The 16,210-nt window shown below is 45.7% G+C and overlaps 1 protein-coding gene across 1 annotated transcript in view; it reads right to left on the bottom strand.

Annotated features, from left to right (window-relative positions):
* IVD (isovaleryl-CoA dehydrogenase) overlaps positions 1 to 8,927 on the bottom strand; it is a 53,205-nt gene extending 44,278 nt beyond the window's left edge. The window contains exon 1 of the mRNA XM_029598539.1: positions 8,753 to 8,927. Coding sequence (XP_029454399.1) covers positions 8,753 to 8,893 — 141 coding nt within the window. The 5' untranslated portion in view covers positions 8,894 to 8,927. The remainder of the gene's footprint in view (positions 1 to 8,752) is intronic.
* Between the last annotated feature and the right edge of the window lie 7,283 nt (positions 8,928 to 16,210).

The following is a 16,210-nucleotide window of genomic DNA, read 5'->3' as shown; positions in this document are numbered from 1 at the left end:
GGTCCAGTTTTTCTCTTTTCTAATACTGTTTCTTTCTTAATGCCATCCAAAATTCCCTCCCTCCCTCATCCTACTTCCTGGTTTTATTTTTAAAAAACTTGTTACCCGCACTCTCGAAGATGGGCTGGGTATTTCTGTAATCTCTCTCATTTAGGCAAAGTGACCCCCATGCTCAAATCTGCTATAAGACAATATTTCTTAGCGGCTAGAAGATATAATTAGTAAAGGAAAATTTTGAAAAAATAAATATGAATTGCAACAGTAATACATGGAGTAAAAGTGAGGGATGTGTTACAGTGCAATAACTTGTGGGAGGCTTCAGTGTGGCCCCAGCTGTATCCAGCAGCTTGGACAGAGGATAGAGATGGCTCTCTTTGAATTACAATTGGTCAGAATTAAATGGTCCTACTGTCATGACCAAGGTGCAGCAAGTCTGCCTCCACACTCACACAGGGTCAAACTTTTAAAGGTGAATTGCACTTAGGTTCAGGTAGTGTAAGGGTTGTGAGGCAGAGGCATGTGCCCCAAAACAGTACAATACCATTACACAACTCCTTCATGACAGTGGCAATAAATGGAAGTGCTACAGGGGTATCTGATGGGGAAACAAAGTTGAAGGGCCCCCATAAATGAGAACTCAAATTTATTGCTGGAAGATCCCAGAAGAGGACCAAGACTTCCTGGTGGGTTACTGTGCTGTATGCATAGTATTTGGTCTGTGTTAAGCTACCACCTAGTGGTCATAATGAGATTTGCCATTAGCGTTTAAAGCTCATTATCTGTCAGCACAAGCCAGTGGAGCAGTCCATGACAGATCAGGATTCACTAAACTGTAGTCCTTCGTTGCAGAAGCCAGCAGTGAGCTGGGCCTGCAGTGGCAGCTGGCTCACTGAAGCAAGGAAATAACTGAACTAAGGGTGAAAAAGGCAATGTTAAGCATTCAAAGAAGGCCTTAATCATCCATAACACAATCCAAAGACTTTCACGTCGATGCAATATCGTGCGCTCAGGCTAGCGCACTGGTTAATACATGTCCATAACCCCTGATACAAGGGGATGAGGGTGTTCAAAACACACGTCCAAACCAGCACATAGCTAATAGCGCTCCTCACGTGTAAATACCATGCTGATGAGGCTATTAGCTAGTACCCCGATGTAAAAAAAATAAGTGCGCCTATTGCGCACATTTTAACCCTCAAAAATTAACGCTAGCCCCGGAGCTGGTGTTAAGTCTTCAGGAGCCCCAAAAGTTGAACAGAAAAGCAGAAGATATACTGCTTTTCTGTGGTTCCTCCAATTTAATATCATTGTGAAAGCACAGCAACATGCAAAAAAAAAAAAAAGTCAACGGCAATCAGGTTCAGAAAACAGACGCTCAATTTACGACCATCCATTTTCCTAGCCTGCGCACAGCCGCTTTCTCCTGGGAGCCCGATGCCGAGGAGGCACTAGGGACGCAGTTTCCCCTAGCGTTTCCTGTTTAATGCAGCAGCTCATTAGCCTACTGCACTGCGCGGCCGGGGAGGTGGACGGGCGCACGTTAGGAAAGCTACCTCTCACTCATGAGCGCCTGTTTTGTGTGTGCCCGTAGTGCATCGGCCCGTTTGTTCTTCAATAGCTGTTTTTAAATTTTAAGAATGGGCCTGTCCTTTTGTACAAAGCTGAGCAACAGGTTAACTATCTGTACAGTCATAAAATGTAACGAAGACGAAATGTGTGGCAGACAATTTACTGGTCAATATTAGTTACAATAGACTTTTGGTAAGTGCATACAATCACAAATGTATCAAAGTATTACATTGAATGTACATTTCTAAAGCAATGGTACATACAAGGACCACACATGACATTAAAAAAAACCCCAGTTACCCAGTGGGCTCAACCATGTAAGATTCACACTGCTGTGGCTACAGCTCTGCAGTAAGGCCTCCTGCTATGACCATGCATTGGGCATGTGGCTTTGTCTAGCCCAAGACTGCAATGCAAGCATCCACTACCAATATGCGGTCCCACACCGGATGAATTAACGAATGGGCGTGGTTACACCTGCCTTCCAACCCTGGGTGAGGTTGCACAAGACATTGCAGTCTGGCTAGGTTATACTGGGACTAGTCTTAGTTAATTGGTTACATACAGAAGGCCTTTGCGAGAACAATTTTCAAAGCCATTTACCCAGATAAGAAGCAACCGATTTACTCGAGTAAACTGGCAGTCTGACAACTGTGCTAAAATACTCAGTGCAGCTGAAAGTGCTCATGCTGTGGAACCTCATGTGCACTTATAGCAGGACCAAGAGGTGTTCCTGGTGAGGAAGGGAGGCCACAGTGCATTTTAAAAATAAAATCTACGTGCATTTAATTTTCTAATCTACACGGGCTGTTTTCCAGCAAATATTTCTCTTCCAAAAAAAAAAAAAGCAATTGCAGAATATGAGTCCTTTGTACCCACTGGCAATTTTTCAAAAACCGCAGGCCATGCCCGCCACAGTTTTGGATGCCTCTCTAACGCTGGATGATCCTCGGTGGCCCTCAGCTTTAGGGTGAAGTCAGATGATTCTTCAGGTTTCTGTCACATTAAAGGCAGCAGTACTAAATTTACTTTGGATACAATATTCAAAAAGGTGCAGACTTTGGAACCTACGACTAGAACTACAGGTATATGATTTCATGAATTAGTACTACGAAGACGTCGCTATTCAGCACCACGCAGCCAGATAAGGCACAAAGCAAATAAGGAAGTTTCCATGACTTTCCCCTTAATCTCGAACCTGTAGAAGAAAAATGTTACTGTTTGCTAAATACTAGAAACTCTGGATTACCCAACACAAAGAATGACGAGGGGAGGAGAATGTGGCATTTCTGGAAAAGTATTAGACTGGTTCACTTCATTCTTAAGAAAATCAACCAATTCAAGTAAAATGCAATAATGAATATTCACAAACTACTATGAACACTGGGGTACCACAGGGCTCTGTTTTATCAGCAGTTCTGTTTGGCTCCGATCTCCAAATTGCTTGCATCTGTGACAGTTACAAAATCTACGCAGATAATTACACTTTTTCATTCGTTTATGTGCTATTTGGAATGAGTCCATGGAACACCTGCACGTCTGCTTATCTTCTATCCAACAATGGTTACACCATAATAGGCTATCGCTGAATATATCTAAAACAGAATTTATGGTGATTAAACGATCACATTATTTGACATTTTATCCCCCCATATCCATTAGAAATTCATCTTTCAACATTTCAGACACTATTAAAAGTCTAGGAATATTGATTGACTCATCTTTCTTTCAAACCTCAGATTAAATCTGTGGTGAAATCTGGATTTTTTTTTTTTCAAGCTTCGAGTTGTTGCTGGTTTAAAACACTTTTTGCTTCTGACTTTCAAACGGTTGTACAAGCAGTTCTCTTGCCTGTTACTGGCTACTGCAATAGTCTTTACCTTGGTTTACCGCAGGGTGGCACTGTCCTGATATAGGATACCCTTTCAGTTTTTCTCTGTCTCCATCTGCTGTACAGGAGGCTCAACCCACTATCTGGACTGATCCGGGTATGTACAGGGAACTTTGTTTACCATATTCCACTGTACATCCTTTACAATTATTGTTAAATGCAGCTGCTCATTTAATCCCAAATACGAAGCATTATCAACATATAACTCCTGTGCTTGTAGGTTTAAAATGGCTTCCAAATGAATAACGAATTGCCTATAAAGTGGGCATGATTATATCTAAACTGCTAAATTCAGATACACATCCTTGGGCCAAAGCTTTGTTGAAAGTCTATCACACGTCTCGTCATCCCTGCAGGGGTTGCTCGACGTGCCAGATCTGCTCTCTTGTCATCTACAAGAGTGTCGGCCTTTTTGATGGCAGTACCTTCTCCTTGGAACTCTTTGCCTGTTGACTTAATGCTAAATCTCTGCAGTAAATCATTCAGAACTGCACTTAAGGTTCTTTTGCCGCAGGCTTTCCAGGATTACTGACCAACTCATATTTCCATCTTAATATATGATGTTACTGCCAGAAGTTGTAGCATGTCTCTTGACTAGAGGGTATATTTATGTATATAGTTTATTTTAGCGATTTATGTGTGTGTATTTTACATACTGGTATTTTTTTTATTGTAAATCGCTTCGGCCATCACAGTGAAGCGATGAATACATTTTATTAAAAATGAAAATAAACGAAATGTGCAGGTCGATCTGTTCCCAAACAAGGTCTCCAGTACCCAGGGGCCAATGCATTTAAGCTGCTTTCCCAGTGCTGCCTCCACGCACTTCTAATTAGAAATTAAAGGCATAGAAATTCACACTAATACAAATCCCCAGAAAAGAAATAAACTGACTAGACTGTTGAGAACAGCCTCCGGGGTGAAAGCTTTCCCATGCTCGCTGCGATGGGGATCCCTTCTACTTCTAGGGTGAAGGCTGACAAGGTCCAAATAAAAAAAAGATTCCCACCCTCCAGCTGGTTAACAAAATATGGAAAACCCTGCTCGGTTACTGCTATCCTAGAGGTTGGGCGTGAAGATAGAAAAAAAAAAACATTGGAGAAAGAGGTAATGGAGGGGGCGGGGGAATTCCCTCAAAACGAGAGGCAAAAGAAACCTCTCACGTTCAGCTTCCCTCCGAGAGCACTCAGACTGCTCACCGCGAGGCAGAACTAGATACTTCACAATCAATAGTGTAACAGTACTCAGACAAGGTGGATTTTAGGGTTTTTTTCCAGTACAGGTTTCTGCCTCTGAAAAACAGAAGTTGAGTTCCCCACCCCCCAAAAAAAAAAACAAAAAACAAGGAATGCTCAGTTTTATGCTGCGTATTAATTTAATAAGAATTATTAAAATTGGCCTGCACAAACCACAACCATCACATTACAAAACCTCCAGATGACCACCACAAAACAGCATCAAGAGAAGGCCCAGTATGCCACACACTCAACTCCCAGGGGAAAACCTTTGCCTTAATAGCAGCCTCTTTCATAAAGATTCAATGCTGTTCTCAGGCTCTCATGTTAAGTATTTCATTGAAAAACATCTGCAGTAGTAGGGTCCTGCTGCCTTAATCTCATGGCACTCTGGCTGCAAAACCATGATGCTCACAGCCTTGGAGTACTGACTCCTTTCTTGTTTCTCCATCCCCAGCGACAGCTGAACAGCAGCTTGTGGTTGCTGCTTTGCAACTCAGCAGCTCCAATTTAAAAGGAGAGCCACACCTTCCCATAAAACAGGTATCATAAGAACATAAGACCTGCCATACTGGGTCAGACCGAGGGTCCATCAGGCCCAGTATCCTGTTTCCAACAGTGGCCAATACAGGTCACAGGTATCTGGCATGATCCCAAACAGTAAATAGATCCCATCTTGTGATAAGTAGTGGCTATTCCTTAGACTACTTGGTTAATAACCATTTATTGGCTTCTCCAGGAACTTTTCAAAACCTTGCTTAAACTCGGCTACTAAGTGCCTTAACCACATCTTGCAGCACTCAATTCCAACGCTGAATTGTGCACTGAATGAAAGTATTTTCTCCTATTTGTTTTGAATGTGCTGCTTACTAATTCCTAGTCTTTGTATTTTCTGAGAGTAAATAACTGATTTACATTTACCCATTCTATTCCACTCATTTTATAGACCTCTATAACAGCAGTTCTCAGCCAGTGTGTGTCGCCACTCTTCCCGGTCCCCTATTGGTCTAGCTGCTCCCCTTTATCCCAGCAAGATGCACACTCTTCTTCCACCAGGGCTTGAAATTCTGATAGCTCGGGGTGAACGCGGCAGGATAGCTAGAGTCGGCGGCATTAGTAGCATGGTCTCCTCTTCCAGGCCGCAGGGATGGGAAGAAGTGATGTACAGCTGCTGCACAATTGGGAAGAATAGATCATGGTAATTTACAAGTGCGGACAGCATTGGCCTAGAGCAAAGAGAGGAACATCAGCACCCATGGGTGATGGGACCCCTTTCTCGAGGCTTGAAGAGGAGAAGGCTGTTGCCGCCACCAGTTCTGCTGGGGGGGGGGGGGGGGGGGGGAGAGAGAGAGTGAGCATATGTGTTTGAGACAGCATGAATGTTAAGTGAGTGTGGGTGAGAGAACACATGAGCATGTGTGTGTATGAGAGCAAGGCCTTGTGTGTCTGTGTGATTGACATCTTTTGTTTATGAGACACAGCAAGTATGTAAATATGATTAAGAGCCTGTATGTGTGAGAGAGCATGCGTGTGTGCTTTGTTTGGCATGCTTTAGTCATGTATGTCAAATTTATGCTGTTCTCTTTCAATAAAACAGTCTTAAATATGTAAATTACCATAAGTTACACTGCATTTCTTGCACAGAACCACCACCAAAAATAATCAAGGGAATGGAATGGCTCCCTTATGATCAGGCCTATAAAGTACTAGTGCATCCGTTTGGATGCGCTAGCTTTACCCCTTATTCAGTATGGGGTGGGAGCTGCTGGCGTCCAACCCCCCGAAACTAATAGCACCCGCAACATGCAAATGCATGTTGATGGCCCTATTAGTTATTCCCGCGCGATCCACTAAGATCTGCAGCCAAGCCGCACATTTTACTTTCAGTAATTAGCGCCTACCCAAAGGTAGGCGTTAATTTCTGCCGGCACCAGGAAAGTGCACAGAAAAGCAGTAAAAACTGCTTTTCTGTGCACCCTCCAACTTAATATCATGGCAATATTAAGTCGGAGGTCCCAAAAGTTAAAAATAATTTTAAAAAGATTTTAAATAGGCCCGCGGCTCAAAAACCGGATGCTCAATTTTGCTGGCGTCCGGTTTCCGAACCTGTGGCTGTCAGCGGGTTTGAGAACCGACGCCGGCAAAATTGAGTGTCGGCTGTCAAACTCGCTGACAACTGCTGCTCCTGTCAAAAAAGAGGCGCTAGGAATGTGCTAGTGTCCCTAGTGCCTCTTTTTACCGCGGGCCCTAATTTGAATAATTTTTTTTTCTGAATCGCGCAGACAGGAGAGTGGCCTGGGTGCTCGCCTGCTCTCCCGCGATTTTTACTGTATCGGCCTGGATGAGAGGCTACCCCGGTTAGGGCTGTTCAGCTTGAAAAAAAGACAGCTGAGAGTGGACATGATAGAAGTTTATAAAATCATGAGGGGGTAGAACAGATAAAGAATGTTTACCCTTTCAAATAATACTCAAACACTCCCTGAAAACAACCAACAGATTTAAAACAAATCTTAAAAAGTACTTTTTCAATCAGCACACAATCAAGCTGTGGAATCTGCTGCCAGAGGCTGTGATCAAGGCAACTAGCATAACAGTCTTTAAAATAGGTTTGAACCAGTTCTTGATAGAAAAGTTCATAAGCCAGGAAGACTAAGGAAAACAATTGCTATCTCTGGGAGTAATAAGAAATAGATCTAATTTAGGAATCTGCCAGGTACTTGTTTGAGTCTCTAACAATAGCCAGTCTGGGTCACATTAATCCCCCATTCAGCATTTACCACCTCTTTACGACTTGTGCTGTCGAATATCTCCTCCCTCCTCCAGCACTCAGCCTAGATCTGGGATCATAAATCGGTGCAAATCTGTTTGCTCCAGCCTCTCCCCACCCACTCCCACATTGCCTAGGAGGGGAGAGGAAAGATCCCCCCCAAGAAGCCAGATTCTGCATATAATGCAATGTGGGACAAACAGCAACAAATAGAATTCTTTTTCTATACAGTACAAAATAGAAAGATATCAGAGAGCCATTTCTTAAAAAACTAAGAGAAAATCCAAGACTTGCCACAAAAGAATGAGCAAAAAAAAGCTTGTATAACCCTGAGAAACTGGAGAAAAAGCAACCGTAGCAGCAAAATATGAGGTGCCCTGCCACGTAATCAAAGAGAACATTTGCCCTGGCCCCAAACACCCCTCTCTTTCTCCTCACTCCTACCCAGAACCAGTTTGTCCCCACCCACAAACACCCCTCTCTCGCCGTCCCCCAGCCCAGCCCAAGGTTGCAGTGGCCTCCACACCCCTCTTTCTCCACCGCAGCCCAACTAGTCTTCTCAGTTTTGGAACCTGGGCCTCGCTCTCATTGCCCAGCATTATTTCCCATATCCCAGCGCTAATAGCCCTCAGCAGCAGCTCCCCTTCCCTCCCAGCTCTACGGAACAGAAAAGCTATGTCCGCTGCTGGCGTGTCCAGTGGCTTCTATCCGCCTCCTGGCAGTAGCTAGAATTGCCGATTCCCTCTGCGACCGTGCTCGTCTCCTGCTCCCTCAAGGAGAGGGTGTGCAAACAGGAACCAGTGCTTAAATTCTAGGCAGTCCCATGCTGTTTTGCGGGCCTGCTCAGCCATCGTCTGTTACCCCACCTCCTGCCCGCTATCATTGGCTGCAGTCAGCAGTCAAAGAAAAGAAAAAAAAGCAACGCTAAAACGCAGTCAACAGGGCAAGCGGGGAAAGGAAGGGGATTCCGTGCTAAACACACCAGAGCTCCCTGCTGCTTCTAGGTATGGACTTGAGCGGCCGTCAGCACCCTCCCTACAGCCTGGCGCCCAAAGGCCTTGACGAGTCCCTCCCTCCTGGTAGGCCACTACCACTGTTTTAAGAATTAGCAATGCCAAAATTCGGAAGTCTTGTCTTCCCAGAAAACATCAAATCTCGCAAATACTTCCATTTTGCGGGAGGAGAAAAAGAGTTAAGTGGCAGATGCTGCAGATTCGCTGAATAGGGGCCAAGGGAAGGCGCCCCCAGTCCCAGGGTCACCTGCTTACAGTCACTCAGTCTGCACCTCACCTGCTTCTGCTCATCGCTCAACCCGTTTATCACGTCATCTACCAGCACCCCGGACCCCGCGCACCTCCTCTGCGTCCCTAGCAAGAGCCACCGATGGCTCCTTAGAGTGGCAGCGATCGCTTTCCTGAGCAGCACCACCATCCTTGCAAACTTCAGGGAAAATCGGCCAGTAGCTCCCACCCCCAACCAATCACCGCTGGTGCCTTGCAGCACGCCCGTCAGCTAAGACTAACCATTGGCCTGCCACTCACTCCACGCCTTCCCAAAAATTGCAGCCAATTAGAGCTCTACACTCGGGGGTGGCACGCAGGGAGAGCCTATCCGCTCCAGTCCCCATCTGAAGCAGGCAGGCAGACATCCTGTAATTACAAACACCTTATTTTAAACAGAATTGGGTTTGGGAATTTTTTTTGTCGCCTGTTGCTGGGGTTTGGACTTCACACCCGGGCTACCCGCAGCAGCTCAGCCAATCCGTAGGCCTATTTCAGACCGTACAAAAAAACGCAGCCAATCCGTAGGACTCCCTCCCCCGCTGCAAGACATTTCCCTTAGCCCGAGACGAGACTACATTTCCCAGATTCATGCCTCACACATCTGTAACTCATAGAGGGCTTAAGTTGCTAGTAGCCTAGAGCAGTGGTTCTCAACTTTTTTTGGCCAGGACACATCTGACAGATGGTTCTCACATGCGCGACACACTGAACATGTGGCCATCACGGGGCTAAATGTAAACCTGCACTCTGCATCCACAGGAATCCCCTCAACCCCTAGCAATGAGTGCAGAGCAGATCTAGGGCATTCCCTTGTACAACTCGCCATACAAAAAAAGGTATGCTGGTTCTGATGACATCCCAGTAAAAGCAAAACAAACTCATTTTACTATCAGGCACAATAGCCTTCCTTATGAAAAGACAGTAATTTACCACTAATGCGTATCCTATTGAGAAAACACAACAAATAAGATTGATACAAATGCCTACATGCTAGTAAAATACCTCAACTCGGTCACACACCCTTCACCAAGAACAGAAAAACCACAAAACAACTATTAAAGGAGGCCCTAAACACAGAAAACAGAATAAGCCAAGCTGCTATAGAACCCCACACAGAAATAATTGTAAAGCTATACTAAAAATGTTACAAAACAGCTGCTGATCAGAATAATATTTAAATAAAATTTTAAATAATAATAATATTTATTATAATAATATTTAAATAAAATTTTAAAAAACACCTTAAAACATGGCTCTTCAGACAAGCCTTTCCTGAATCTCAACATTACTCTGACACGGGTCAAAAGACATAACATGACACAAGGTAACCTCAGGACATAAGACATATCAGGACTTTAAGGAGACACTTGAGCACCCATCTCTTCCGTACCATACTCTTTAAGGAGTCACCCGACCCTTAAGGATCTTAGGAGACTTGATCACCCATTACTCCCACATCATATCCCGTTAATCTTGTTCTAATGCCTCACTCCCTTCCTGCCTACATACTCCTCCTTCCCTCCACCACTCAGTCTTACTCTCATAGCTACCTTATGCCCTATGCTACCACCACGCCTTATCCACTATGCAGCTGCATAATGACCCTTCATTAAACGTATTTTGATATTACGCATACAGTCGCCCCAGTTGTTGTTCCCCTATTTATATATATTATGTTACTCTATGATGAAGCATTTCACTATATATTATTATTGAACTGTTGACCTGTTCTATGTTTATTGTTTATTGCTCAATGTTCTATGTTCGATGTAACGCCATAGCCGCGACAGTTATGTTCAATTGTAAACCGATATGATTTGATATCTTTGTTCAAGAATGTCGGTATAGAAAAATTCGAAATAAATAAATAATATCCAACAATTAAAAACTCATAAAAATTATTAAAACATGACCAAATAATCAATAAAATATTTCAAAACAGCAGACATCGCATAATACCCAATAATTAAAATGGCAGGCAATCAAGAAAAATACATTTAAAAAGCCACCATTACTTACCCTCTCCAGCAACTCTCCTACTCCTTTACCTTCCAGGCCAATAGCACTCACCAGAAGCAGCAAGGACTGCTGAAGCTCTGTCCTCACAGTCCTCTTCCTTAGCACTCACAACCAGTCACTCACATACACCCCCACCCCCAATTAGACCCACAATAAGTCTCGGTCTCTCACACAGGTCATCTTCCTGACCAGTCTCTCTCTCAATCACACTCATGGTCGCTTATATACAAGCTCTCAAATCACACACAAATGCTCTTGCACCCACACACACACCAGCTCTCACCCAGGCACTCATCCACACACAGATGTTATGGTTTAAAAGGTGTTTGAGTGGATTCTCAGGGTACTGTGGAAATGACCACGCCCACAGGGAGAAGCCCTGTGAGGAACCACAGTACCAGGCTAGACTCAGGACACACAAACACAGATATTTGTCTTTTATTAAACAGCTGATGAGTTCCATCAGAGGTGGCAGTAGTGAGGCAATCCAGAGATAGCAGTCCAGGGATCCTCGGCAGAGGAGACCCACCTCACAGAGGTGGTTAGGGAAGTCCGGTTGCAGGTTTGCAATGCAGCAGAGCTGCAGAGAGACAGACTGACAAGTTAGATTACTCACTAAGATGGTAGTTGTAAGATAGCATTCCCTGTACGTACCAGGATCAGTCGAGACCGTGGGTTGAGCCTCCTTTCCAGCAGGTGGAGACAGACTAAAACTGAAAGGGTGTCTTTATGAGGACAGAGCCTATCCTGTAACCCTTCAGTATTTGTCTGTCTCCAGCAGGTGCATCAGCTCACCCTTCGGTCTCCTGATTTCAGCTAGTCAGCCATCTATTCTTCTTCTTTCTTTGGAGCAAGCAAGTACTTCTTCTTAGGTTTTGGATTGGCTCTTTCTCTGAAAAAAAAAAGTTTGACAACAGTAGTTAGTCCTTTTTCTGGGCAGGAGACGGTTCTGTCTCCTGGCTCTTGCCGGACTCAGGGGGGCTTCGCCCCTTGTGCGGAGCATAGCCTGAGTCCGTGGGTGCTGCCAGGTATGGGGACAGAGGCTGGTGGTCCAGTTCTCGTCTCCCCCTCCTCTGGCTGCCGAGGTTGGCTTAGAGCCCCATTGCTGTGCTCAGTCTGTAAAAAAAAAAAAAAAAGTTCAAAAGTTATTTATTGACTTTCTGTACAGCAATAGAAAAATATTTTTTACATTTGCTCTTAGCCGGCAGCGAAAGCGGCTTCCAGCGGCCCCCGTCGGCGAAGACAGACGAACGCACGCCCGTAGTGCACAGGCGCTCAAGCCAGCGAAAGCACATGAACGGGAGTGTGTGACGTACGCCGTGACGTCACGCACACCCGTTCATACGCTTTTGCTGACTTGGGGGCCCGTCAATTTGGGTGCACAAACCAGCGAAGCGTATGAACGTATGCCGTGACGTCATGCGCTTCGGTGGCTTGAGCGCCCAAATTGACGGGCCCCCAAGTCAGCAAAAGCTTATGAACGGGCGCCCGTGCACTACGGGCGTGCGTCTTCGCTGGCAGGGGCCGCTGGAAGCAGCTTTCGCCGCTGGCTGCCCCTGGCAGCCAGCGGAGGAGGGCAGAGAGGGCTGAAAGAAAGAAAAAGTAAGTTGACTTTGGTTACACTTATTCACAATACTTTACATGTCGAGTCACTTCGGGAGGAGGGGATTTTAGGTTTTTAGGTTTTCTTTTGGTTAAAGTTGGGATCCACTTCCTGGTACCTGTCATTTCAAATGTCATTTGAAATGACAGGTACCAGCGTACCCAGGATACTGTATAGGCGCTGTATAAAGCGCCTATACAGTAAAATGAATTGCGTTTCATGGACGCACGTTGGACGCGGCTTGCATTTTCAAGCAATTTAAATAGAGTATCAAGCGGTATGTGATCAGACCTGTGCATGCGGCAAACGAGGGTGCGCCCGGCACTGCCGCACTCTTTCTACCGCTTTCTTACTGTATCGGCCTGTCAATGAGCTAGCAAACAAGGGCAGGTTAAATACCTCCAGGAAGGGGTGGAGACCAGTCGTGGTAGGCCGGTCTTCCTGTGCTGATCTTCTTTAAAAGAAGGGCTGGCTTCACCACACATGTCTAGAGGACATATGGGGGCAAGGCTTCTGCTGTGACGGCGTCCCGAGCGCAGGGTTAGGCCTTTTGACATCACGGTAGCCCCCGGGGGTCTGGAGCACGTCTGACCGAAGCTGGAAGGAGTAAGCTTGGTTGGCTTCCTCGGCTGACCGGCATAACAGACACACCAGCTCTCACTCAGGCACCCATTCACACACAGACACCAGCTCTCACCAAATACTTCTTCTTCCTTCACTGCAGGGATGGGCTCCAGTTCCGCCGTGGCTTTACTCTGGATGGCCTTCTTTTTTTCGCCGCCACGGGAATGGGCTCCCGTGGTGGCCTCGGTCGGGTTTTCCTCTTTGCCATCACAGGAATGGGCTCTCGTGGCGGCCTTGTTTCATCGGAGTTCGACACTACTATTCCTCCCGCCCCACCCCCAGGCTAGGCGATGCCTGCCTCAAAGGCCAATCAAAGGCTTCTTCCCACTCCCACTGGCAGGTAGAAGGGAGGAGGCTTCCGATTGGCCTGAGCGGGGGCAGGCAGAACGAAGGAGGCTTCCCATTGGGCAGTGGGGGTAGGAAGAAAGAAGGCTTCCAATTGGCCCGCGGGGGCTTGAAAAGGGAGAAGGGCAATGGAGCAGTGGGACATGCGACACACCAGTTGAGAAGCGTTGGCCTAGAGCAGTGATGGCCAACCTTTTGAGCTCAGTGTGTCAAAATTCATTAAAAAAAAACCGAGCATAACTCGGGTGGTGTGTCACTTCTAGAAAAATCCATAATTTTGTGATATTTGTAGCTCTAATCAATAACAAAGTTATAATTTTAATATATATACTGTATTTATTAATAAAGCAAAAACAAATAATTCTTTACCTTACCTGCTTAGTGACTTTTTTGTTGCTGAATTTCATTGGCTAAATCTTCAATTGAAGGTTGGTATTTCGTACACTTCAAGTCCAAGCAAGCGTTACAAACTTCATCTGTCAGTTGATTTTTTATTGGCTCCCATTCATGTTCACAACACTCCCTCCCCATCTCCCAGGCATGCACACATTCATTCTCACACACATACACCCCCAGGCAGGCACCCATGCATTCACACACATACACCCCCAGGCAGGCACCAATTCATTCTCACATACACAGACCCCCAGGCAGGCACCAATTCATTCTCTCACACACACACATACACCACACACAGGCAGGCACTTATTCTCACACATACAAACCCCAGGAAGACACCCATTCATTCTCATACACAGACACACCCTCAGGCAGGCACCTATGCATTCACACACATACACCCCCAGACAGAATCCCATTCATTCACATTCACACACTAAAGGCAGACCCCCCCTCGCTTTCTTTTGCCAGCAACCTCAGAACCTCTCTCATTCCTCTGCTGCCACTGTCACTGCTGCTGCGTGACTATTTGGGAGGCGCTGATTGCTGCTACTGACACTGAAGTCCATTCTGCTGCCTCTTCTGTGCAGGCCCCGTGGGCTTCCACTTTCTCCATGCTGATCTCGTACATTGTGAGATCCGCATAGAGAAAGTGCTATTCTTGCACGTTCCCAAAGATTACATGTGCCAATCACTAAAAAGTAAATTTTTTTTTTTTTTGCCTTTGCTGTCTGATCTTAGTTTTCTAATTGGTTGGTCACAGGCTTTTTTTTCACCTTCCCTTTCTTATTTTTTTGCCAATTCCTTTTATATTGTCTTTTTTCTGTTTCTTTTTTCTCCATCTTCTTCCCTCAAACACACAGTCAGGTTCTCATTCTCACATGCATTTCTCTTTCTCACACACACAGGCTCTCACTGGCACATGCTCTCTCTCATACAATCATTCATACACACAGGCTCTCACTGGCACATGCTCGCGCTCTCTCTCTCTCTCTCTCACACACACACACAGAGGCTCTCACATGCTGTCTCTGCAAACATTCAGGTCCTCTCTCTCAACTCACCTCATACACGCACTCTACGGGCCCTTAGCCTCTCTCTCACCTCTGGGCCTCCTCTTCGCGGGTCGCCGCAGGTTGGGCTCTGCAGCGGCCCTGATCTTCTCGGGCCGCGGCAGCCCTGCTACCGGGCCTCTTCCTCTTCTTGGGCCGCTGCGACTTGGGATTCGCAGCGACCCGCGGCGGCTCCTCCTCTTCTGCACGCGCTGATTCTCTTCCTCCTTCCTGCCCACGCGGCTCCGGCAACGTTTACTTCCGGGGCCGCACAGGCAGGAAGGAGGAGCATCAGCGCGTTTGAACGCGATCTTTGTCTTGAGCCTCATCGCTGCGACGCATGAGCCTCCCTGTGCCCGGGGGCATTGGTGGAGGGTAGGGGGAAACTAAAAAACACATTTTAAAGGGTCGGCGCAGCTGAAAAAGAAAAGGCTCGGCGCAGCCGATAAAAAAAAAAATAAAAATTCCTGATAGTCCTTGAAACGCTGCGCGTGTCAGCCAAAACGACTCGGCGTGTCACCTCTGACACACGTGTTATAGGTTAGCCATCACTGGCCTAGAGAATGCTGTGCATGGTCAGATACTTGTTGTGGGCCAAAACATTGAATCAAAAGGTTAAACAAAAAAATATAAAGTGCTACCTTTTTATTAGAATAACGTAATACAATGGTTGCATATCTTGCAGGAGCTGTACTAGGGTGAAAACATGTTTGCATAAATTCACTCCCAGTTTAATAAGGATTTTAGGACCCAAAAATATGTGCAGAAAGGGGCTTCATACATAAGTACATAGAAAGCCCATGCTAATGCATTTATTAGCTATTATGCCATTAGGTGGGGGTGGGGGGAGGCTTAACTATTTTTGTAATGCTGGAAATTTAACTCACAGGTAGAGGTAAAGTTAATGCACTTTGGGGCCGATGCAATAAATATGCGTAGAAAGTGGGTGCTGAACAGTCAGCGCCCGCTTTCTTAATGTGCCCCAAGCGCTGCAATATTTAAATTAGGGGGTCGCGTTAGCAAGGAGGTGCTAGGGTCACTTGCGCACTTCCTTGCTAACGAGAATCCACTCAGTTTTCCTAACAGAGGCCGGGGGGGGGGGGGGGGGGGGGTCAGGAAACATGCTTGTTAGTTGAGCGTTCGTTTCCTGCACCGGACTGTCAAGTTTGGGGTTTGTTTTTGTTTTTTTTAAACTTGTTTCTTAAAGGTTTTCCTCATACTTAATATCGCAACGATATTAAGTAGAGGAGGAAGTACAGAAAAGCAGTTTTTTTCTGCTTTTCTGTGCTTGTTTTAAATGCTCTCAGCTATTAATGCCTGCTCCAGGCATTAATAGCTGAATAGGCTATTAATGCCTGTTCCAGGCAGGCATTAATAGCTGATCGCTAAATGTGTGTCCGAGATGCACTTTTTTTTTTTTTTT

This window comes from Rhinatrema bivittatum, chromosome 4 (genome assembly GCF_901001135.1).
Source record: "Rhinatrema bivittatum chromosome 4, aRhiBiv1.1, whole genome shotgun sequence".
NCBI lineage: Eukaryota > Metazoa > Chordata > Amphibia > Gymnophiona > Rhinatrematidae > Rhinatrema > Rhinatrema bivittatum.
This window is presented reverse-complemented; position numbering and strand designations above follow the sequence as displayed.